General features: G+C 43.9%; 6 protein-coding genes across 6 annotated transcripts; 3 read left to right on the forward strand and 3 right to left on the reverse strand.

Moving 5' to 3' along the window:
* Positions 1-15: 15 nt before the first annotated feature.
* Positions 16-1,845, reverse strand: LOC108120083 (threonylcarbamoyladenosine tRNA methylthiotransferase). The gene is made up of 2 exons (XM_017233580.3): positions 765-1,845; positions 16-708 (listed from the first exon to the last, which is right to left on the reverse strand). The coding sequence occupies exons 1-2, from the start codon at positions 1,758-1,760 to the stop codon at positions 16-18; spliced, it is 1,689 nt and encodes a 562-aa protein (XP_017089069.2). The 5' UTR covers positions 1,761-1,845.
* A 273-nt stretch (positions 1,846-2,118) lies between these two features.
* Mtap (Methylthioadenosine phosphorylase) lies at positions 2,119-3,526 on the forward strand. Its single transcript, XM_017233583.3, has 3 exons — positions 2,119-2,277; positions 2,330-3,109; positions 3,166-3,526. Exons 1-3 carry the CDS (start codon positions 2,227-2,229, stop codon positions 3,202-3,204), a joined length of 870 nt encoding a protein of 289 aa, XP_017089072.1. The 5' UTR covers positions 2,119-2,226; the 3' UTR covers positions 3,205-3,526.
* On the reverse strand, positions 3,464-5,105 carry Bap55 (Brahma associated protein 55kD). Its single transcript, XM_017233581.3, has 3 exons — positions 4,779-5,105; positions 3,875-4,717; positions 3,464-3,817 (listed from the first exon to the last, which is right to left on the reverse strand). The coding sequence occupies exons 1-3, from the start codon at positions 4,975-4,977 to the stop codon at positions 3,582-3,584; spliced, it is 1,278 nt and encodes a 425-aa protein (XP_017089070.2). The 5' UTR covers positions 4,978-5,105; the 3' UTR covers positions 3,464-3,581.
* Positions 5,106-5,142: 37 nt separating this feature from the next.
* On the forward strand, positions 5,143-6,328 carry Lhr (Lethal hybrid rescue). The gene is made up of 2 exons (XM_017233582.3): positions 5,143-5,248; positions 5,306-6,328. Exon 2 carries the CDS (start codon positions 5,313-5,315, stop codon positions 6,306-6,308), a length of 996 nt encoding a protein of 331 aa, XP_017089071.2. The 5' UTR covers positions 5,143-5,248; positions 5,306-5,312; the 3' UTR covers positions 6,309-6,328.
* EDTP (Egg-derived tyrosine phosphatase) lies at positions 6,315-17,325 on the reverse strand. Its single transcript, XM_017233577.2, has 6 exons — positions 16,734-17,325; positions 8,247-9,052; positions 7,546-8,181; positions 7,340-7,483; positions 6,935-7,285; positions 6,315-6,873 (listed from the first exon to the last, which is right to left on the reverse strand). The coding sequence occupies exons 1-6, from the start codon at positions 16,845-16,847 to the stop codon at positions 6,738-6,740; spliced, it is 2,187 nt and encodes a 728-aa protein (XP_017089066.2). The 5' UTR covers positions 16,848-17,325; the 3' UTR covers positions 6,315-6,737.
* LOC138926138 (glucose-induced degradation protein 8 homolog) lies at positions 14,990-15,672 on the forward strand. Its single transcript, XM_070278981.1, has 2 exons — positions 14,990-15,092; positions 15,154-15,672. The coding sequence occupies exons 1-2, from the start codon at positions 14,990-14,992 to the stop codon at positions 15,627-15,629; spliced, it is 579 nt and encodes a 192-aa protein (XP_070135082.1). The 3' UTR covers positions 15,630-15,672.
* Positions 17,326-22,119: the final 4,794 nt, after the last annotated feature.

Here is a 22,119-nt window from a genome sequence, read left to right on the forward strand (position 1 = left end):
GAAACAAGTGATGTTTTATTTGAGAGGATAAAAAAACCGAACGAGCAGCTGCAGCAGGAAGCCAAGACTTCCAACTACCAACGCGATGAACATAAAGCGATGGAGAACGTTGTCGTTTCTTCTGGTCACAAGACCCTCTGTCTTTGACGCATCTTTTTCTTCCTGCTTATTGGCACATCTCGTCCAATCCTGCTCATCATCCAGAATCTCGCCCACCATGCTGAACTTGCTGGCGCTGGTGATGCGCACACGGACGCGTGTGCCCAAGAGATTCTCTCGCATGGGGAGCAGTACCTGTTCGTAGCTCTTGTTGTGACCCACATAGTGCAGCTTATCATGGGATATTTCCGTGACCAGAACCGTATATATCTGGCCTTCACGACCTGAGTATGCGTCGTAGCTATAGAAGAGATCGGTAAGGCGTTTAGTGCGCTTCTTGACCAGGTTAGCCGGTATGCGTTCCATTTTGGCAGCCGGCGTGCCTGGGCGAGGAAAGAATTGGTTTATAAATAGGCTCGGGAATCGGTACTTCGCACACAGAGTCATTGTTTCTTCGAAATCTTCTTCGGTTTCGGTGGGAAATCCACAAATTATGTCTGTAGCTATAGTGACTCCAGGTACTCGCTCCCTCAAGAAGTCCACTACGTGCTCAAAGTCCTTGCGACAGTATTCCCGCTTCATTTCACCCAGAACCGAGTCGCTGCCGCTCTGCAAAGATCAGGGTTACTTAAAATGACATAGAATTGGATGAAAGTAATCCTTACCTGCACAGGCACATGCAAAAATGAGTACACTCGGGGGTGCTGCAATACCTTGGCGACTTCTTCGAGGTGTTCCAATATGTATGGGGGATTCGTCATGCCCACACGAAGCATACAGTGCTCCGGGATCACCTCCACCAGTTTCCAGAGTAGTTCAGGCAGGGAGCTGTCTATGTCCCGACCGTAGGCCCCCGTATCCTCCGACGTGAGCCAAATTTCGCAACAGCCCTCAGCAAAAGATTGACGCGCTCGCTCCACCACCTCCTCAGGTGGATAACTGGCCAGATCACCACGGGCGTGCTTGGTTTTGCAGTATGTACATTGATTCAGACAGCCAGAGTTAATAGAAATGATCTCGATCAGAGGATTCTTGCGCACCTTTGGCAGGGATAGTGGCGCTCCAGCTACGCGGCGGCCGTGAACTTTCTTCTTGTTTTGCAGCAAACGAACGCTGTGCCCTTTAAGGGTTTCCTCAACAACCTCCACGACACGATCGATCTGCTGCACACCAATTACGGAAAGCCCATTTAAGTAACCCGACTTGGGAGCTCCTTGAGGAACACAGCCGGCAACCACGACATGCTTTCCATTTTTCATTCCTGACTCAATCTCATTACGGAAGGTGTCTTCTGAGGGATTTTTCACAGTGCAGCTGTTGAGAAGCCAAAGATCCGCATCCTCCTTGCCGCTTAGTTTGTATCCATAGGCGGCCAGTTGCCCCGCCATATACTCCGAGTCAGAATTGTTGTGGGCACAGCCCCATGTTTTTACGAAAACCTTCTGTGTTCCAGGTATAACGCTTTCGTGGATTGTCGGCTTTGGTTTTGGAAGCTCTTCCTCCTCCTCGGCTTCTGGCCGGATCTGCACGCGCTTCTTAGCGCGGACTGTAACGTTCTTTTTGTTTTCATAGCGTTCTCGAGGCTTGACGTCGTCGGCGGATATCAGATCCTCGATGTCGTCCATATCGTTGCATGGTAGATCCTGTCCAAGGTTATACATCTTTGCTACCTTCTCCGTTTCGGAATCAAAATCCAAGGCACATGGGTTACAGGTCCAGCTGTTTACATTCGGTCTTCTTCTTTTCCAGGTAGTGTTGAAAAACGGTGGTGGAAAGTGTATTCGATTGGCAGACTGATTAGGGGGCTCGGCTTGAGATACAATTCAGCGCCCTACAAAATATTTAAAGCTCTCTTGAAAACTAGGCATTACATTTTTAATCTTATTAAAACCATAATACTAAATAAAGCAAAAAACTATCGTTTTAAAATCCAATTAAAATGATAATATACTCAAATATCCTTCCCTCTCCCACCCACGGGATGGAGGACCATATATGCCGAAGCTTTTGCGGTTTTTGCACCCTACTGTGTAGACACACAGTTATCAGTGGGCTATCAGCGGAAAGTTCTACTCTGCTCCAGACCTCCGCCGCAGCAGCTCGAAATAATAAAATCCGTTGCTAGCCATGATTACGATTAAATGTAAAGACACCAATCTCGATCCCCTGCCAGTCAAGGTTAGTTCACAGCCCCCGAAAATGAAGCAACATGTAACCATATAAGTTTTAGATCGGCATTATTGGCGGTTCCGGCTTGGATGACCCTGATATTTTGGAACAGCGCACAGAACGGCCAGTGGAAACTCCGTATGGTGATCCTTCAGATGCACTTATTGAGGGCGAAATCAATGGAGTTCAGTGTGTTCTCCTGGCGCGACATGGTCGCAAACACGACATCATGCCCTCAAATGTGAATTATCGAGCTAATATCTGGGCTCTGCGCGAGGTAGGCTGCACCCATTTGATTGTGTCCACCGCATGCGGTTCCCTGCGCGAGGAAATCCAGCCGGGGAACCTTGTTGTTCCTCACGATTTCATCGACCGCACCACAAAGCGACTGCAAACATTCTACGACGGCTCTTCGGATAGTCCACGTGGTGTTTGCCACCTGCCCATGTACCCGGCCTTCAGTGACCGAGTCCGCAACGTTCTCCTTGAAGCAGCCAAAGAGCTAGAGATTCCAGCTCACGAAAAAGGGACCATTGTGACGATTGAGGGCCCACGATTCTCCTCTCGCTCTGAGAGCAACATGTTCCGACTGTGGGGAGGTGACCTTATCAATATGACCACCTGTCCGGAGGTTGTGTTAGCCAAGGAGGCAGGGTTACTCTATGGATCGGTGGCTATTGCCACGGACTACGATTGCTGGCGCATGGGATGCGAGGGTGTCAATGTACAGGATGTTTTGAAGACTTTCGCCGAGAACGTAATCAAGGTGAAGAAGATCCTAGTCAACGCCGTGGACCGCATTGCCAAGGAGGATTGGTCAGAGGACATTCTCAATGCCAAGGTTTGTTCAAAGATGAAATAATTGATAAAAACTAATTATATTGTGTTTCCAAACAGCAATGCGTTTGCAACAATACAATGTCTGGATCCATGTGACGTTTCATAAAGCTTTGCCACGAAATCACCGAAGAGACGCTAGACCGTCGACGACCATTCGTGCCGCCATTTTTTAAACAGTTCCATCGAAAGCGAGCCCCCAAAGTCCACTCCATTTCCATTACGTACGAACTGGAGCCGGAGCACAAAGAACAGCCGGTGAAAACACGGTTCAAATGTGAAACTGTAACATCCGCCACAGAATTGCATTAAAAATATATGTGTAGCTTAACTACGTTTCCTTAAAAAATGTGCCGCATATTCCTTAAATAACTTTTATAAGACATTTAGCGACATTTAAAGGTTCACATTTATATAATTACATGGAGTTGCGTCTTTAAAATTAAAAATTGGAATTCGATTGTTGAAGCTGCCATTTATGGACACTTTCGTTCCACTTGGCTTTTGCCGGCTTCCTCGTACTCCTGCGATGAAATCCACATTTGTTGGAAGGTGCCTATGCTAGCCAGAATGGACCCACCGATCCAGGCGCCAAACCTTCGCTCTACACTTCCGTTAGCCGATATCATTTTCAGACGAGTGTTGGATGGAGCACGCAGCTGTAGATCGCGATTCAGGCGCTCAGGGAAGCCTTGCAGCAGGGTATTGCCACCTAAACGAAATATTTTTTAAAAAAAGAAAATAGCCTATATATAAAGTAGTTAATTACCAGTAACTACCACTGAACCAAAGAGCGATAGTCGCACATCAGCATCGCACATTCCGACGCTGGTGGACGCCAGTTGGCCAGCTCCCAGCATGGCGTTATCAAACAAACTCTCGGCTATTTTAAACCTCTCAGATCCAAAGTCCTGGTGATAGCCATTGGGAAACTCGTAGTGGACCGTTGGGATCTGAGAAGCCACCCTCTCGTCATAGGGATTCTCCAGCACCTGAAGGACATTCATTTGAAAGTCCTGCATCATCAACTGTAGCATGTAGTTTTGCCACGATTGCGTTAGGTTTTCAGGAAGCTTTCGCAGAGTAAACCGGGCGTTGTCCCGCTCCTTAACCACATCCTTGGAGGCTATCTTGTATACGGGGGACAGATCGATGCCGTGCTTTTCCAGATGCTGACGACACTGCCGCGATAAGAAGTCGCCTCCCAGCGGGGACTTCACCACCGCCTGGGACAGCACATAGCCCTCATGTACGGGCACGGCAGAGGTATGGGTGGCGCCGCTGTCCACAACCAACGCTGTAGCACGGCCACTGGAAAACGCAGCCAGAACAGCATTTTTCACCAGAAAGAAAGCTGGAACATTGTATTTCTCGAACATAAGTTCGGTTAGTTTCTCTCTGTTGTTTCGCACATTCCAGGATGCCTCTGAAAAGAGCACTGGGTGGTATTCCGGCTCCGATTGAATGACATTCGCATAGGCGTAATCTATAACCTTCTCGAATAGATCCCAGTTCTCGATCATTCCATCTTTCATGTAGGTCTGTACCTCCATTTGGGACCGTGGTACGTTTACATAGTTGGTGTCCACATAAAACTTGCGTTGATCGGCATCTGAAAGGGATTAGGGGTGGGTTATAGAAGCATAAAATTGTGAATGAATGGTGAAACTCACTATTTGGTGTGGCGTTATTGTCGGTTTTCGTTTCAGGATCAAGATTTGTCTCTGGAGCCGCACCGATTCCCACAACGGAGGGGATCTCCGCCTTCGGCGAGTCCTCCTGCGCGTAGCCCACTCGCAAGGAATGGTGACCGGGATCAAAGACCAGTGCTCCGATCTCGTCCCCACCGTACAACATGGTGCCGCCACTCATATCGGGGCGTTTTTAACGTTCCTTGCCTCGATTTGTTGGAGTTTCGCGAAAATATTGGTGCAGTCTGTGTATATTTTGCGGCTTTTTCACGACGCTTCTTCGCTAGTGGTGGCCTCTTAACATATCGATTTTTGCACGTATCTATCGATGGTTTTGTTATCGCTGTTTTCCAACACTACTTGGAAAATGAATTCTTCGCTTCTAATATTGTTTTTGAACTAAAAACTCTGCAATGTATTGAAATGTATTGAAATACAGAAATGTATTGAAGGTAAATTAAATAATTTGTGAAGCTAAGTGTATCATTGTTTAATTAATTTATTTGCAGCTGAAAAATGAGTGGGGAAACAGGCGCTCTTGGGAGTGTGGACAACCCGATGATTCTGAACATAGCCACCAGGAACGCCGACTCCCAGGTTGTTTTAAATGACGTGCTGCTATTGGAACAAATATGCAAGTACCCGTTCCTGGTTAACTGCGAGGATGCAGACTACAAGGCTTGGGGCTGGAATGAGGTTGCCAAGAGCTTCAATGTTGCCTACAGAGACGATCCTTTTACATCTCGGTTTAGTGTCCAGGAGCTGCAGTGGCGGTGGGAGATCCTCAAACCATTTGTGCCCACTCTAGTCAACGCCCAGGGAGACGTGCCGGAGCCCCTTTGGCCCCTTGTGGACAAGATTAATAAATATCTGTCATCTGCATCTGGAAATGACGAACCAAAGACGAAATGCCAGCAGTTGATTCTATCAAAGTTACCTTCACTAAAAAAGCTGTCGAAATCAATGCTTCGTCGATTGGAGGTGGAAGTGCTGGATGTCATACTTCAGCATGAACTTTTGGCTAATGCCACACAGGAGTTTGGACCCAAGGAACAGAACACGGTGGAGAATGAGTATTCAGAGTTTTTGAAAGCCATAAGGGTGAAGGAGCTGCCAAATGACACATTGTATTCGTTGATACCAAAGGTAGAATCTTCAGATCCAGATTATATCAAAGGTAGCGAGGTGGAAAAGTATAAAATGGAACTCGTTATAACCAAGGTTTTCAGTACCAACGAAGAACTTCCATCTACCAGCAAGGCCATCAAACGAGAGCCGTTCGAAAGTCCCGTCCGCTCGGTCAAGCTCAAGCAGTCACCAGCATCGAGTAGCGGGTCGTCTCCTTATAAAAAAGTATTTCAACAGACTCAATTCTCGCCTCGATTCGTACCCGTTAAGAGCGCCAAGTACTACATTAAACCATTACGCGTACGAGTGAGGCGTTTGGATTTGGATGACTACATTTCACTGGCCGCCATGAGACGATACAGTCGGCATTCGCAAAAAGAATGACCTAGATTTGTATCAAATGCACATAAGTTTATTAAAAAATACATTACTATAAATTACAACTTAAGACTATTGTATAAATCGAATCGCCTTGTTGGGCCATCCGCTTGCTTTGCATTCTCGATAAACTAACAACTAAACAAACATAGAGCGGGGGGGAGGAGGCATGGATGCAGGAGGCGGGTCGTGGGGGAGTCTCCGGGCAAACACGAGAACGAGTTGTACTATGCACGTTGTCTAGGAGAGTTCGTTCGTTCGATCGTTCGATTCTTATCAGTAGTAATCAGTTATCCTTTATACAACTAACAACAGTCACAACAGAACGCAATTCAACAGGTCTACAAAAATACAGTCGTTGATGGAAAGAGCAGCACTTAACAAGAAAACAAACAATCTGGGAAGAAAACTAACAATCGTGGCTTCTGATCCCCTCTAAAACAGTTGGTCCGCCAGGTTGCCAATGAACGTGGCCAGGTTCATGGAGGAGCCTTCCTTGAATTTCAGTCCAATCGTCTTGCCGTAGGCTTGTATAAAGATGGCTCGCACGGCATTCAGGCGTTGCTTTCGTCTAAAAAAATATTCAAATTTTAAGATTTAAATAAAAATAATAAAAAATAAAAAGGTCTTACAAGTTAATGCACTGCTTGGTGGTCATTGTGCTGCCGCCCACGTCTTTGGAGGAACCATTTGGGAAACCGTGCGTCGAACTGCCATTACTTATGCTACTGCCACTTCCACTGCCACTCGATGCCGTATTGGTGCTGCAATGATAGCCGTTGCCGCCGTTGCAGATGGGAATGTTCGCAGAGCTACCACCGTCAGCCGCCTGCTGGGCCACAAACCGCATCATATAGCTTCCGTTCATCATAGAGTCGATGGAGCCAGTGTCTGTTACCACCTGCCAGCTGCCATTCGAGGAGGTAGACTCCTGCCTTTGCCTCGCATTCGCTCCAGGCACTGAAATAGGGCTAGTACGCGATCTGAAAGATATCAGGATATAGAATCGGGTCATATTGAAGAATATAGTTAAATACCTTTTGGGATTCGGTGACCTACTGGTCAGTGGATTGACTGGCGCTGGGGTGGTGGCATAAAAATTATCTGTTATAGACATATCACAGTTGGAACAGTTTGAGTAGCTATCGTTGCTATCTTGATCAAAGGGCAGGATGTAGTCTCTGAAGAAATATGAGAGGAGGATTAGTCTCTGTATCATTTTAACGCAATATGATGCACTTACTCCTTGGGTTCATCGTCACAGCAGTCGGATTTTATGACAATGACACTGCTACCGCTGCTGCTGGAGGTCTTTGTCCGTTTGCGGTGCTCCACAATGCTGAACTCCTCGTCCGTGATGAACTTCAGGACGTGGAAGCAGAAGAACATGATGTCCTCGCCACGTTTGAGGCGATCTGGCAGCTGGTGGCCAAACAAGTACCAGTCGTAGGCCAGAGTGAAGTACGCCATCTGCATGGCGTTCAACGACTGATGGATGAGTCCATCTGCCCACAAGGACAGCCTCACCAAGGACACGAATAGTGGTGTGCGATCCCAGCCACTGATGCAGTGAATCAGCAGGCCGGAGCTCTCCTCCTGGACGTACTTGAGGGTTGCCCTCAGATAGTTCTGGGTGATGGTGACCAAGTCCCAGTCCCGGTATTCCGGCCATATAATATCGATGTCGGCGGCGGGTCCCATGTTTGGTATATTGATGTTGGCATCGTTGAAGGTCTGCTTCCAGTTGTAGTAGAGATTGCTGGCCATGTAGTTGTTGTCCCGGAACTTCTTGAAGAACTCACAGCCAGGATAGGGCAACGAGAGGAGGTTGAAGCTCTTGTAGTGCTTGTTGGGATCAGCCTTTTCCGATGATGAAACTCTAGATAAGGTACAGGACATGATTAGAGTCTGTCTTGGAAGAAGACTACTACAAGGACCACTTACGCCATGAAGTATTTGATCTTTCGGTTCTCCACCATTAGGTCCACGATGGTGGAGACGTTGAGCGTGTTGAGGAGCTGGATATCGCTCTTGATGACCTCGTCGTAGCTAAACTGTGACTGCGCCTGGTCGTGGATGTGATTGATCAGCGACTCGTCCGTGGAGTCGGCATCGTTCTCCTCGCCATTGGTGGCCGTGTAATTCCCGCCACTCAGACAATCGTAGGCGTAGTCCACCACCTTCCGGCCGTACGTTTCCGGCATCACCGATAACGTGGCGGATCGGCAGATGTACTTGCCCCGGTACATGATCACCGGCACTGCAAACCGCTGGCGGCATCTGGCATACTTGGCCATGGTCACCAGCTCTCTCATCCGCTGGATATCGTACTGATCCTCGTAGATAGTGTTCTGGGACTGTGGCTGGGATTGCTGTTGTTGTTGCTGCTGGAGGGGATGAGGTGGCTGTTGCTGGAAAGGATGCTGTTGCTGATGGGGTGTCTGCAGAGGATTGGCGAATGTTACAAAGGCTTGTATCCCAACACCATCGCTTCCTATGCTTCCGGCACTGCTATTCAAAGGCGTGGCAGTTGCTGTAGTTCCAGATGAACCTCCTCCTCCTCCTGCTGGGCCACCGCCAAACAGCCCATTGCCGGGTACCAGGGTCTTGGCCATGTGTCCGTGTTCACATTCCGGTATGAGTATGCGGCCAGGATATCGGGGACTGAGAAGGCCATTGGTGTTGTCCAGTTCGATGAGGCTGTAGTCCTGTTTGAACAAATATTCGCATTTCTTGGAGATCTCATACTCCTGAAATGAACCAAAAAAAATAAGAGTAAGGATTATGAATGAATAACCAAATGATTCTTAATTTTAAGGGTTTTTTTTGGATGATATTCCTCTACCATGTCATAGATTCTCCCAAAAGACCTCACTGCGGGCTATTCCAAGGGGCGGGCAGCGACTTAATGTTTTGCGAGATTAGAACTCAAAGTGCAACTGGTTTTTTATTTATAAACATATATGTATATATATATATACAGACATCTCTGACCATATATACATATTTATATAAAAAATTCTTGTCTTGGGTTCAATGGAACTTGTCGCCTCCGGGAAAGGGGGAACCTGAAAACGTGGCGCTATCTGCCACTCAAAGGCTAAGAGTGCGATAAGCCCATCAAGGGGGGGAGGAGGGGGTGGTTGCCAAGTTACAACATCAATTTAGCCCTCCTAGCTCAGATAATTGTATAATATTCGCTATTGCAGGCAAACTTCTGATAATAGCATCGATGTTTGTGGGAAACGTTAAGGTTGTATCGTTAAACTAAAAATAGCTATCGAGGGGGGGGCGCTAGTGACGGGTAGGCGTGGCCAACAGCCAGCTGTCCCAGACAAATAACAAGATAAAAGCGTATAATAATAAAAATTGCAAAAAAAAAATAAACTAAAAATCGCACAAACACCTTGGGAAAACAGGTTTTTAGCTCACACACACACTAACACACACATAGAAGAAAAGAAAAATAGACAAAGACCATAGCTGCGCAAAAATTGGCAACAACAAAAGCGAAACAACGAGCAAAACAAACTCGACAAAAGGCTAGTCAAGCTTGTGCCTGCGTGTGTGTGAGTGAGTGGGGAAAACTATGCAGAGCGAAGCAAACGAGCAAAACAACTAAAACGCAATTACCAACAAATGCCGACGGGAACACGCAAAAAACAAATGACCGCTTATGGCATTTGTTTTTTTTTACTCAGCCTTTAATTGCATAAGCACATCGTCCAAAAAAAAATTATATAAAAAATGCTAAGTTTAAGCTTTTATATTAAAAATAACAAAAAATGCCAATGCCAAACAAAGACTGGCTGTCTCTTTCACCTGTCTCTATTCTAGCTCCCACTCACACCCTCAAGAGTGTTTACCTAGCAGGCTGCCAAATAACGGAAATGTTTGAGCCAAAGAGTGGGAGTGAGAGAGGGTAGTGGGTGGGTGAGTAAAAGTTTTTTTTTGTTTAAATTTAACTTAAATTTTGTATAAATTATGTAATTAATTTCAATTTTCTTTTATTTTATATTTTCTTAAGCTTTTCTTGGCTTTTCCAACGAATATCGAATAATGGCAACAAAATGATTGAGTGAGAGCATGGGGGGGGGGATGCAGAGAGGAAGAAAATCCTCATCGATGGCTGCTGAGAGTATGAGTGAGAGCTCCAACTTGGAGACACTGTTGCCGTTACAAGCAAGTCACACAAACGTGCACACACATGTAATCTTATGTGAAGAAAGAAAGAAAACAAACAAAGAGAAGCTGATGTACTGTTGTGTGCAGTAAACTGCTTGCTCACTGCCCTCTGTTATTGCTTTTGTTATTGTTATTGTTATTGTTTTTGTTGCAGCTGCCACCGATGTGGTCGCAGATGTATTTTTGTTATTTTTTTTTCTGCATTGTAAGCGAGCGAGTAAAATGCAACTGTAAATGTCGCTGCTTGGAAAACTGTGCGCCTGGTCCAAAGGCGCTGTAAAACTTAAAAACAACAAACAGACCCGCGCAATAGTTACAGCGAACTAAGAAGCAAAAGTAGTTTTCCAACAGCAATATGATGATCATCATCATCATCATCGCTGACCCAAATAACAAAATATATTTAAACCGAAGGCTGTCTCAGAGACTCAAGCCGCTGTGCCGCTTTGGCTTGCAAACCCGGATTTTAAAGCCAGTCTCATTGCTGGGCCAACAGAAATGCAGCAGAAGCTGAAGCTGCAACAGATTGCAGCTTGAAACTCAAAAATAAAGAAAGTAAAAAAAAGAAGAAAGAAGGAAAGAAATACTCGCAATCAGACAGAGTCGTGGAAACCCTAACCACCATCCGAACCCCAACTTACTCGACCGGGCACAGGCCATCAGCAAAAAGAAGAGAGAGTTCAGGCCGAGAGCGGAATGGCAGAGGTACAGGTGGGTCTCTCTAAAGAGAACTATCAAGTAATTAAATATATTAAAATAAATTTAATAAAAATACTTATACTTTTTAGTTTAAAATATCATAATAACCTCCTTTAAAAAAATATATATATAAATATTTTTCTCATTAAAATGTCTTTAGTAAGACTGTACTTTGAATCTGGTCTGGTTTTGGTCTGGTCTGAGGGGGGAGGCAAGTGCAACCCACACGTTGCATATTCATCAATTTGGGGCGACAGGGAAAATGGCTTTTCTTGAATGAATTATTCAGAGCTCGAACTAACTGGCGGGGCCACTGACCACACCCCAGTCCAGTCTCAGTGTTCCTGTTTACACGATTTATGCTTGCTTTTTTTTTATTTTTTTTTTAATTTTACGTTCAAAGACCCCCAAAGATACAAGAAAAAAAAATAAACAAGTTGCGCCCACGTTTTGTATCTGTATCTGAATGGGTATTGGGATTGGAATCAGGTTCCAAATCAAGGGTACTCTCCGTATTGAGTTCTCTGGAAGCTCATAACTTTTTTATTCCCGGGAAGTTCAATAGCTCCCATAAACAATAATACTTACTCTTAAAAAAAAAAATAAACAATTTCTTTCTCTTGAACTTAAACTTGATCATCCATATCTAATGGATATATGTATCTTGTATCTTTCAGATACCAACACTTGATTTGCATTTCATTTCGAAAAAGTGCATAAAAATATCATAAAAGAAATACTAGAGGAGGCAACTTTCGAAACACGTTTAAGCCGGAAGTTATGGGCCACTTTGGAGGAGTCTCAGCCATAAGATACTTGAAAATCTCCAATAATTGAGATTCATGCAAGAGGGCGGTATGTCCGGATAGGTGTATTGGCATGGAGAGGGTGTTCATATATCTATTCCATCACTTGTCATCATTCCATTTATTTGCCAAATCCACCCACTAGACATGTACATGCATGTATGTATGTATTTATTTATCAGAATCCCCCACACCACCCTCGAACAAACTGTTGGCCTTGCATCGTTTCCTGATTTCCCATCATAGAGTTCAGTGTAATGTTAAAACAAGGTCATTTTGGCTAATCGATTAAATTATTAAGAGAACTAAGTTTTAAAAAATATTTAATAATTGATTTTATTTAAAAAATATTATTAGAATTTAAAAGATATATTAGAAATTATTAGGTATTTATATTTGATGATAAAACTTAATTTTCTACTAAAATCTATTAGTAATTTATATCATTTTTAAATATTTAATTTTTAAAATAAAAACCATTTTTAATAACCTTAATTATTCTCCGTGTTTTCTATCAGAACTTCATTCCTGCTACCCTGATAGTTTTTTTTTAATAAAAACCCCTAGCTTGGCAACCCTTTTTTTTCAAGATCCCAGTCCTAGTCCTAGACCCACTCCCAATCCCCGTCCAATTATGAACTTCCCGGGGCATTGCCATTCCACACATTATCGATTTTATCTGTCAAGGACCAGGCGTTCATGAACTCCAAGCCAGTGGCCCAAAAATCGGAGCACATGCATCCCGCGAGTCAGTTCTGCTCCCTTCTTCTAATCATGGGTGCGTGGTGGTCCCGGATGCGAGGCAGTTAGTCCCGGAAGACCGGAAAGCACAACCACTTCCGGTGGCTGCACTCTCAAGACGGCCATAAGGGGGGGGGGGGGGGGGGGAGGTGGCCACTGGAATCCATAACGCCGCTTCATCAGAGGAGTGACTGGCGCCCTTAATCAGATCGAACTCGCGCTGGCTCTCTTTCCGGACATGCGCTTGGGCTACTGCATCTCCGGATAAGTGCTTCCAGCAGCCGTAGTTACTATGGTTACTGCACCTACCCTCCCCCGCCCTGGAGCAACTGCTGCTGGTGTTTCTGGGCACCTGACACAAGTGTCTGTGGTGTGACCCACGCATCTTGCAGCAACAGCTGGTGTGGCACACACTCCCGAGGGCCAGGGGGCGGCTGAGGGGCGTTGCATGGAGACGCGTGGGCGCAAAGTTCAATGTGCAACAGGCAATCATAAAAGGATGCAGGAGTCAGTGGCCCAAAGGCACAGTGGAGTGGATCAGAGAATATTTTCCCAAAAAAATGAGGGCCCAAGTTGGTGGTTTTCTAGGGAAATTATAGAAGAGTTATATACTATCCTATACTATATATACTATATATCACAAATATCGGATATAGATGACCCATTCTTATAGGAATTTTGGAAAAAAAATCGAAGCTTCTAGAGGATATAGTCTCCAAATCGTAATACCCTCTGGGAGGGAGCTTTATGTCTGACCTCTGACCTGTTTTATTCTCCATTATTATAGCCCCTGTGATCATCGTAGCATTGACCCGCCATATAATTGCAATGATGACATCCATTAATGGCTTCTCGCTCGACAAGCTGCCACGAAACATTAAATATCAATCATAATAATCCATTCAACCTTGTCTCTCTCCAAATAATGGCTTTATTTCCACACTAATTGTCTTGCAATTTTTAACCATAAAAAACCCTGTAAAGCCCACTGTACCACGCAGGAGTGTTGCACTTGTAGGGCTGGAATACCATCCCATATTCCACTCTTCCGGTCTCCTGCGCGCCTGTGCCGCATTTTCCAAAGCGCCCACACAGCTTGCAGCTCCACACACAGCTGCATCCTGGCCGGTGGTTGGGGGTGGAAAGTGGGCGTCATGGACGGGGGCGTGGCATCCGCACAGACCGCTGCCACTCAACCCAGGCGACCATAAGCCAGTGGCAAGGAGACCATCCAGAGCACCAAAATAGTGCACTGGGCAGGCTCCACTGTCGTTGGAAGAAGTGGAACTATGAGCTTGCAACCCCCTGGAATGGTGAGTGCAGCAGTTCTCCGGCCTGGAAGTAGGTCCTGCAAACTGGAAGGGCGCGGCGGGATACACATAATAGCCGAGGAGGAGCTGATGGACAGGACAGAGCAGTGTTCCAGCAGGCCCCAGAGGCACCGCTCGCTCCGCGGCCATTTTTTTGGTCCAAAACGAGGATTAGGATTATTTGGTCCAGGATTAGTAGCCCGGAAAGGCCAAGAAACCCAGGAACCACCAACATCTCCAACTATTTTCCCAAATCATCGAGCTTGTGGGCCTTTTTTTTCACTTTTTCCTGCAAAGAGGCTACTTAGTTAGAGCTACTATTTTTAATATATCTCCTATCATTATCTTCAAAAAAAACAACAACAGGTGGGTCTACTAATATTCCAAAAATAAATATATAATATTTGTTTAAAAATAAAAACAAAACACAAGGCAACAAACAAAGAAAAACATTTTACATTTTATTTTATTTATTTTTTTTTAAGAAAAAGCCTTCCTGTTATTTTTAGACTTTTCGGCTTGTCTGGGAGAGAAATTCAGAGCGAATTGGCTTTTTGGCGCCCACACGAGCACACCCACCCACCCAGACAGATGGCTCACCCACCTAGCACCTAGCACCTCCTCTTCCCCATCCTCATCCTCAGAGTCAACCCCACAGATACACATACTCGGAACATGCAGTTTTCAATGCCATTTCGAAACAAAAGTTTTCTAAAAAAAATGCGCAAATATTATAGAAAGTTGAAAACAAAAGTGATATAATGATCGGTGGAACCATATGGGAGATATATCTATAGAGACACAGTAATCTCAACATGATTCATAAATATTATCACAAAGAAAGTCACAAATATGACTTTATTTCCTTAGAAAAATACTTTATAATAACCTCATAATATTAATAATAATTATAATAATACCACCCCTTTATAGAACCCCCCTTACAATGGCCGACTATAAACCAGCAACCTCCTGGCCCCATCGCATGTCCAGCTTCCAGTGCCGGCAGGCGGATCTGAATCGCTTGGTGATGAACTACCTGGTGACAGGTGGGTTACCTACAGACCCTTCCCATAAGGACCCTATAAATATACTCTCCCTAATCCTCAGAAGGCTACCAAGATTCGGCCAAGAGCTTTATCTCAGAAGCCTACCCCATGATGGATAGATTCAAGATCAAGGATGCCATGCGCCTGGGTCAGGTGCAGTATGCCATGGACCTGGCCACGAGACTGTATCCACGACTCTTCGAGACCGACAACTACATCTACTTCCACATGCAACAGCTGCGCCTCATCGAACTGATCCGGGAGGAGAACATCAACAAGGCCCTGGGCTATGTAAAGGGTAACCACATCCACAGAGTACAGAAGGTAGCCGGCAAGGCGAACCTCACCCGGACCACGAGAGATGCCCTGAACAAGGAGAGTCATGGAGCAATGGAGCCGCGGATGATGTTCCTCATCAAACTGATCCTCTGGGCCCAGGCCAAGCTGGAGCGGAATGGGGGTACGGACTACCAGAAACTGGATCTGGGGCATGGTGACTTTGAGGAGGAGTTCAGGAGAAGCTTCCAGGGTTTCTAGGTAGACTAGTATGAGTATTTTTTTTATAAAAATATAATATAAAGGTAGTTTTTTTTTTTTAAGCTAAAAAATATAAATGTAATAATTTTTTTTTTAGAATGAATGTTGAATAATAAATGTTTTCACATCTTGATGTAAGTTTTTAACAATTTTTTTTTAATTTTTAAAATTAAAATCAGAGGCTAGAACTACTTAATATTCTCATAGGCGCCTAATCTAATCGCTTTAGCTAAGCTTGACCTTGAACCCCGGCAGTCACCCAGTCTCTTCACCCTTTGCTCCCCCCCATCCCATCCTATCACCAAATGCAATGCTTTGTTTATCAAGGGGGGCATCATATACTGTTTTGTTTGTGCCTTCAAATCGCCTTCAAAAAAAGATAAGGCGGCGAGTAACGTAAATCGAAGGCCTCCTCCCAGCAAATGATAGATAAGGTGGCCCACAGAGCCACTGGAATGGCAAATGCAACAAAGTAGATGCCCCAACAACCCTTTACCTTTATTATTATTATTTTTTATCAATAATATGAGACGCCAGCTGCACAAACTCATCCAAAACGTGAGTTACGTGCCAAGTTAGGGTTTCTTGCTCTCTCCGAGGTCTGCCTGGGACATATCCAAGTGCTGGGACTGGGCATGCAAATGAGCTTTGTTGCCAACTCAATTGTTTTTTGTTATTTGCCGGCTAAGTCGGTGATAACACGGCATTACTAGGCCATTAAAAGGAGTGCGTGAATCCTGAGAGGTCTTTAAAAAAAGTCATTAATGACTTACCTAACCTCTTAGTAGGCTTCTCAGGACCTCTAATTCCTTAAAGACATGTTCTTCCTCCACAATCTTAAATGGCAGCCATTTTTTGGGGCGCGGCGACTGACTGACTGAGCCTGAGAGCTCAGAACAGGACAGCTCTGACGTGTCCTCCTTGTAGGCGCCACGCACACTACCAAATCAAGCTTTTCGTGACTTGTTATAGTATGTGTTCGTTTTTCCGGCTCTAGCACGTGCACGTGCGCCCAAATGTATGTCACACCCACCCACCCACACACACACACACACACACATATAGACCCAACAAGGCTATCCAGGACTACCGTTATAAACTTACCGCTGTTCCTTCCTCAAAGGCCGCCGCCTCGAATGATTTTCTTTCGAAAATTTCCAATAGATCGTGGAGGTCCTGCTGCGTTACGTTGACCATGTTGTTTATTGGGCTGCACATTACGGAGCTGCATTTACCGTTGGATTCCTTGAATTTTTTTTGGGGGTCGGCACCTGAGACACTCACACACACACACACACGCACACACACTCGCGTAAGATATTTGCGAATAAAGGCCCGAAATTTCAAATATATTTCGATTTTAATAAATCTTCGCTGCTCTCACACGGCGGATGGCTGATTTTTCGTATAAATTATATCTGCTGCGTATTTGACTCGTTTTCTCGACTTGCTTTATCGCTTCTACGCCGTTTACACGTTTCGCTTTTGCGTTTGTTTGCTTTGCTTCTCGCTTTCGTCTTTTGGGTTTGGTACGCCACAATATCTATCTACGCCTAGACGTCACCAAAATTCGCGGCCAACTATCTGGACTGCGTTTGTTGTTGTTGATGCGCCAATCCAATTGCAATAGTATTATGTTTATTTTAGCAACTCAACGCGGGTGGAATTGGTGGCTGGCAGGGATGTCAAATAAGTTTATTTAGCTATCGATATATCATTCGATAGACGACTACCTCAAAGTTAATCAGTCACGACAAATTTTAAATTTTATCGATTGTTTTTCCCGGTTCTTAGCGGTTATGAACCGTTAATAAAACGGTTTCAAATCCAACAGATTTTGGAATTTAAAAAAATAAAGAGATTTTTTTATTTATTTGAAGATCCTGATAGATCGATTCTCCACCATTCTGCATCAAAATCCTGTAACAAAATATTTTTTAGATTTTTTGTCCATTTTTCCTGATGGGATCCTTGAAAATGGTGTTTTCCCCTATATAGCCCACGGTGATGGCTATATCTTTCCCAATTCTCATCCGATTCTCAAGCGGAGTACCTTAAACGATTTGTGGATCGATTCTCCACCATTCTGCATCAAAATCCTGAGACAAACTATTTTTCCGATATTTTGTCCATTTTTCCTGATGGGATCCTTGAAAATGGTGTTTTCCCCTATATGGCTCACGGTGATGGCTATATCTTGCCCAATTCTCACCCGATTCTCAAGCGGAGTACCTTAAACGATTTGTGGATCGATTCTCCATCATTCTGCATCAAAATCCTGAGACAAAATATTTTTTCCATTTTTTGTCCATTTTTCCTGATGGGATCCCTTGAAAATGGGGTTTTCCCCTATAGGGCCCACGGTGATAGCTATATCTTCCCCAATTCTCATCCGATTCTCAAGCGGAGTACCTTAAACGATTTCTGGATCGATTCTCCACCATTCTGCATCAAAATCCTGAAACGAAATATTTTTTTGATTTTTTGTCCATTTTTCCTGATGGGATCCCTTGAAAATGGAGTTTTCCCCTATAGAGCCCACGGTAATAGCTATATCTTCCTCAATTCTCATCCGATTCTCAAGCGGAGTACCTTAAACGATTTGTGAATCGATTCTCCACCATTCTGCATCAAAATCCTGAGACAAAATATTTTTTCCATTTTTTGTCCATTTTTCCTGATGGGATCCCTTAAAAATGGGGTTTTCCCCTATAGGGCCCACGGTGATAGCTATATCTTCCTCAATTCTCATCCGATTCTCAAGCGGAGTACCTTAAACGAATTGTGGATCGATTCTCCACCATTCTGCATCAAAATCTTAAGACAAAATATTTTTTAGATTTTTTGTCCATTTTTCCTGATGGGATCCCTTAAAAATGGGGTTTTCCCCTTTAGGGCCCACGGTGATAGCTATATCTTCCCCAATTCTCATCCGATTCTCAAGCGGAGTACCTTAAACGATTTCTGGATCGATTCTCCACCATTCTGCATCAAAATCCTGAAACGAAATATTTTTTTGATTTTTTGTCCATTTTTCCTGATGGGATCCCTTGAAAATGGAGTTTTCCCCTATAGAGCCCACGGTGATAGCTATATCTTCCTCAATTCTCATCCGATTCTCAAGCGGAGTACCTTAAACGATTTGTGAATCGATTCTCCACTATTCTGCATCAAAATCCTGAAACAAAATATTTTTTAGACTTTTTGTCCATTTTTCCTGATGGGATCCCTTGAAAATGGGGTTTTCCCCTATATGGTCCACGGTGATAGCTATATCTTCCTCAATTCTCACCCGATTCTCAAGCGGAGTACCTTAAATGATTTGTGGATCGATTCTCCACCATTCTGCATCAAAATCCTGAGACAAAATATTTTTTCCATTTTTTGTCCATTTTTCCTGATGGGATCCCTTGAAAATGGGGTTTTCCCCTATAGGGCCCACGGTGATAGCTATATCTTCCCCAATTCTCATCCGATTCTCAAGCGGAGTACCTTAAACGATTTGTGGACCGATTCTCCACCATTCAGCATCAAAATCCTGAGACGAAATATTTTTTTGATTTTTTGTCCATTTTTCCTGATGGGATCCCTTGAAAATGGGGTTTTCCCCTATAGAGCCCACGGTGATAGCTATATCTTCCTTAATTCTCATCCGATTCTCAAGCGGAGTACCTTAAACGATTTGTGAATCGATTCTCCACCATTCTGCATCAAAATCCTGAAACAAAATATTTTTTAGATTTTTTGTCCATTTTTCCTGATGGGATCCCTTGCAAATGGTGCTTTCCCCTCTATGGCCCACGGTGATAGCTATATCTTCCTTAATTCTCATCCGATTCTCAAGCGGAGTACCTTAAACGAATTGTGGATCGATTCTCCACCATTCTGCATCAAAATCCTGAGACAAAATATTTTTTCCATTTTTTGTCCATTTTTCCTGATGGGATCCCTTGAAAATGGAGTTTTCCCCTATAGAGCCCACGGTGATAGCTATATCTTCCTCAATTCTCATCCGATTCTCAAGCGGAGTACCTTAAACGATTTGTGAATCGATTCTCCACCATTCTGCATCAAAATCCTGAGACAAAATATTTTTTCCATTTTTTGTCCATTTTTCCTGATGGGATCCCTTGAAAATGGAGTTTTCCCCTATATGGTCCACGGTGATGGCTATATCTTCCTCAATTCTCACCCGATTCTCAAGCGGAGTACCTTAAACGATTTGTGGATCGATTCTCCACCATTCTGCATCAAAATCCTGAGACAAAATATTTTTTCCATTTTTTGTCCATTTTTCCTGATGGGATCCCTTGAAAATGGGGTTTTCCCCTATAGGGCCCACGGTGATAGCTATATCTTCCCCAATTCTCATCCGATTCTCAAGCGGAGTACCTTAAACGATTTGTGGACCGATTCTCCACCATTCTGCATCAAAATCCTGAGACAAAATATTTTTTCCATTTTTTGTCCATTTTTCCTGATGGGATCCCTTGAAAATGGAGTTTTCCCCTATAGAGCCCACGGTGATAGCTATATCTTCCTCAATTCTCATCCGATTCTCAAGCGGAGTACCTTAAACGATTTGTGAATCGATTCTCCACCATTCTGCATCAAAATCCTGAAACAAAATATTTTTTAGACTTTTTGTCCATTTTTCCTGATGGGATCCCTTGCAAATGGTGCTTTCCCCTCTATGGCCCACGGTGATAGCTATATCTTCCTCAATTCTCATCCGATTCTCAAGCGGAGTACCTTAAACGAATTGTGGATCGATTCTCCACCATTCTGCATCAAAATCCTGAGACAAAATATTTTTTCCATTTTTTGTCCATTTTTCCTGATGGGATCCCTTGAAAATGGAGTTTTCCCCTATAGAGCCCACGGTGATAGCTATATCTTCCTCAATTCTCATCCGATTCTCAAGCGGAGTACCTTAAACGATTTGTGAATCGATTCTCCACCATTCTGCATCAAAATCCTGAAACAAAATATTTTTTAGACTTTTTGTCCATTTTTCCTGATGGGATCCCTTGAAAATGGGGTTTTCCCCTATATGGTCCACGGTGATGGCTATATCTTCCTCAATTCTCACCCGATTCTCAAGCGGAGTACCTTAAACGATTTGTGGATCGATTCTCCACCATTCTGCATCAAAATCCTGAGACAAAATATTTTTTCCATTTTTTGTCCATTTTTCCTGATGGGATCCCTTGAAAATGGGGTTTTCCCCTATAGGGCCCACGGCGATGGCTATATCTTCCCCAATTCTCATCCGATTCTCAAGCGGAGTACCTTAAACGACTTGTGGATCGATTCTCCACCATTCTGCATCAAAATCCTGAGAAAAAATATTTTTTCCATTTTTTGTCCATTTTTCCTGATGGGATCCCTTAAAAATGGGGTTTTCCCCTATAGGGCCCACGGTGATAGCTATATCTTCCCCAATTCTCATCCGATTCTCAAGCGGAGTACCTTAAACGATTTGTGGACCGATTCTCCACCATTCTGCATCAAAATCCTGAAACAAAATATTTTTTAGATTTTTTGTCCATTTTTCCTGATGGGATCCCTTGAAAATGGGGTTTCCCCCTATAGGGCCCACGGTGATAGCTATATCTTCCCCAATTCTCATCCGATTCTCAAGCGGAGTACCTTAAACGATTTGTGGACCGATTCTCCACCATTCTGCATCAAAATCCTGAGACGAAATATTTTTTTGATTTTTTGTCCATTTTTCCTGATGGGATCCCTTGAAAATGGGGTTTTCCCCTATAGAGCCCACGGTGATAGCTATATCTTCCTTAATTCTCATCCGATTCTCAAGCGGAGTACCTTAAACGATTTCTACTTCGATTCTCCACCATTCTGCATCAAAACCCTGAAACAAAATATTTTTAGATTTTTTGTCCATTTTTCCTGATGGGATCCCTTGAAAATGGTGTTTTCCCCTATATGGTCCACGGTGATGGCTATATCTTCCTCAATTCTCATCCGATTCTCAAGCGGAGTACCTTATACGATTTCTAGATAGGTTCTCCACCATTCTGCATCAAAACCCTGAAACAAAATATTTTTTAGATTTTTTGTCCATTTTTCCTGATGGGATCCCTTGCAAATGGTGCTTTCCCCTCTATGGCCCACGGTGATAGCTATATCTTCCTCAATTCTCATCCGATTCTCAAGCGGAGTACCTTAAACGAATTGTGGATCGATTCTCCACCATTCTGCATCAAAATCCTGAGACAAAATATTTTTTCCATTTTTTGTCCATTTTTCCTGATGGGATCCCTTAAAAATGGGGTTTTCCCCTATAGGGCCCACGGTGATAGCTATATCTTCCCCAATTCTCATCCGATTCTGAAGCGGAGTACCTTAAACGATTTGTGGATCGATTCTCCACCATTCTGCATCAAAATCTTAAGACAAAATATTTTTTAGATTTTTTGTCCACTTTTCCTGATGGGATCCCTTAAAAATGGGGTTTTCCCCT

Source organism: Drosophila bipectinata, chromosome 2R, assembly GCF_030179905.1.
Source record: "Drosophila bipectinata strain 14024-0381.07 chromosome 2R, DbipHiC1v2, whole genome shotgun sequence".
Classification (NCBI taxonomy): Eukaryota; Metazoa; Arthropoda; class Insecta; order Diptera; family Drosophilidae; genus Drosophila; species Drosophila bipectinata.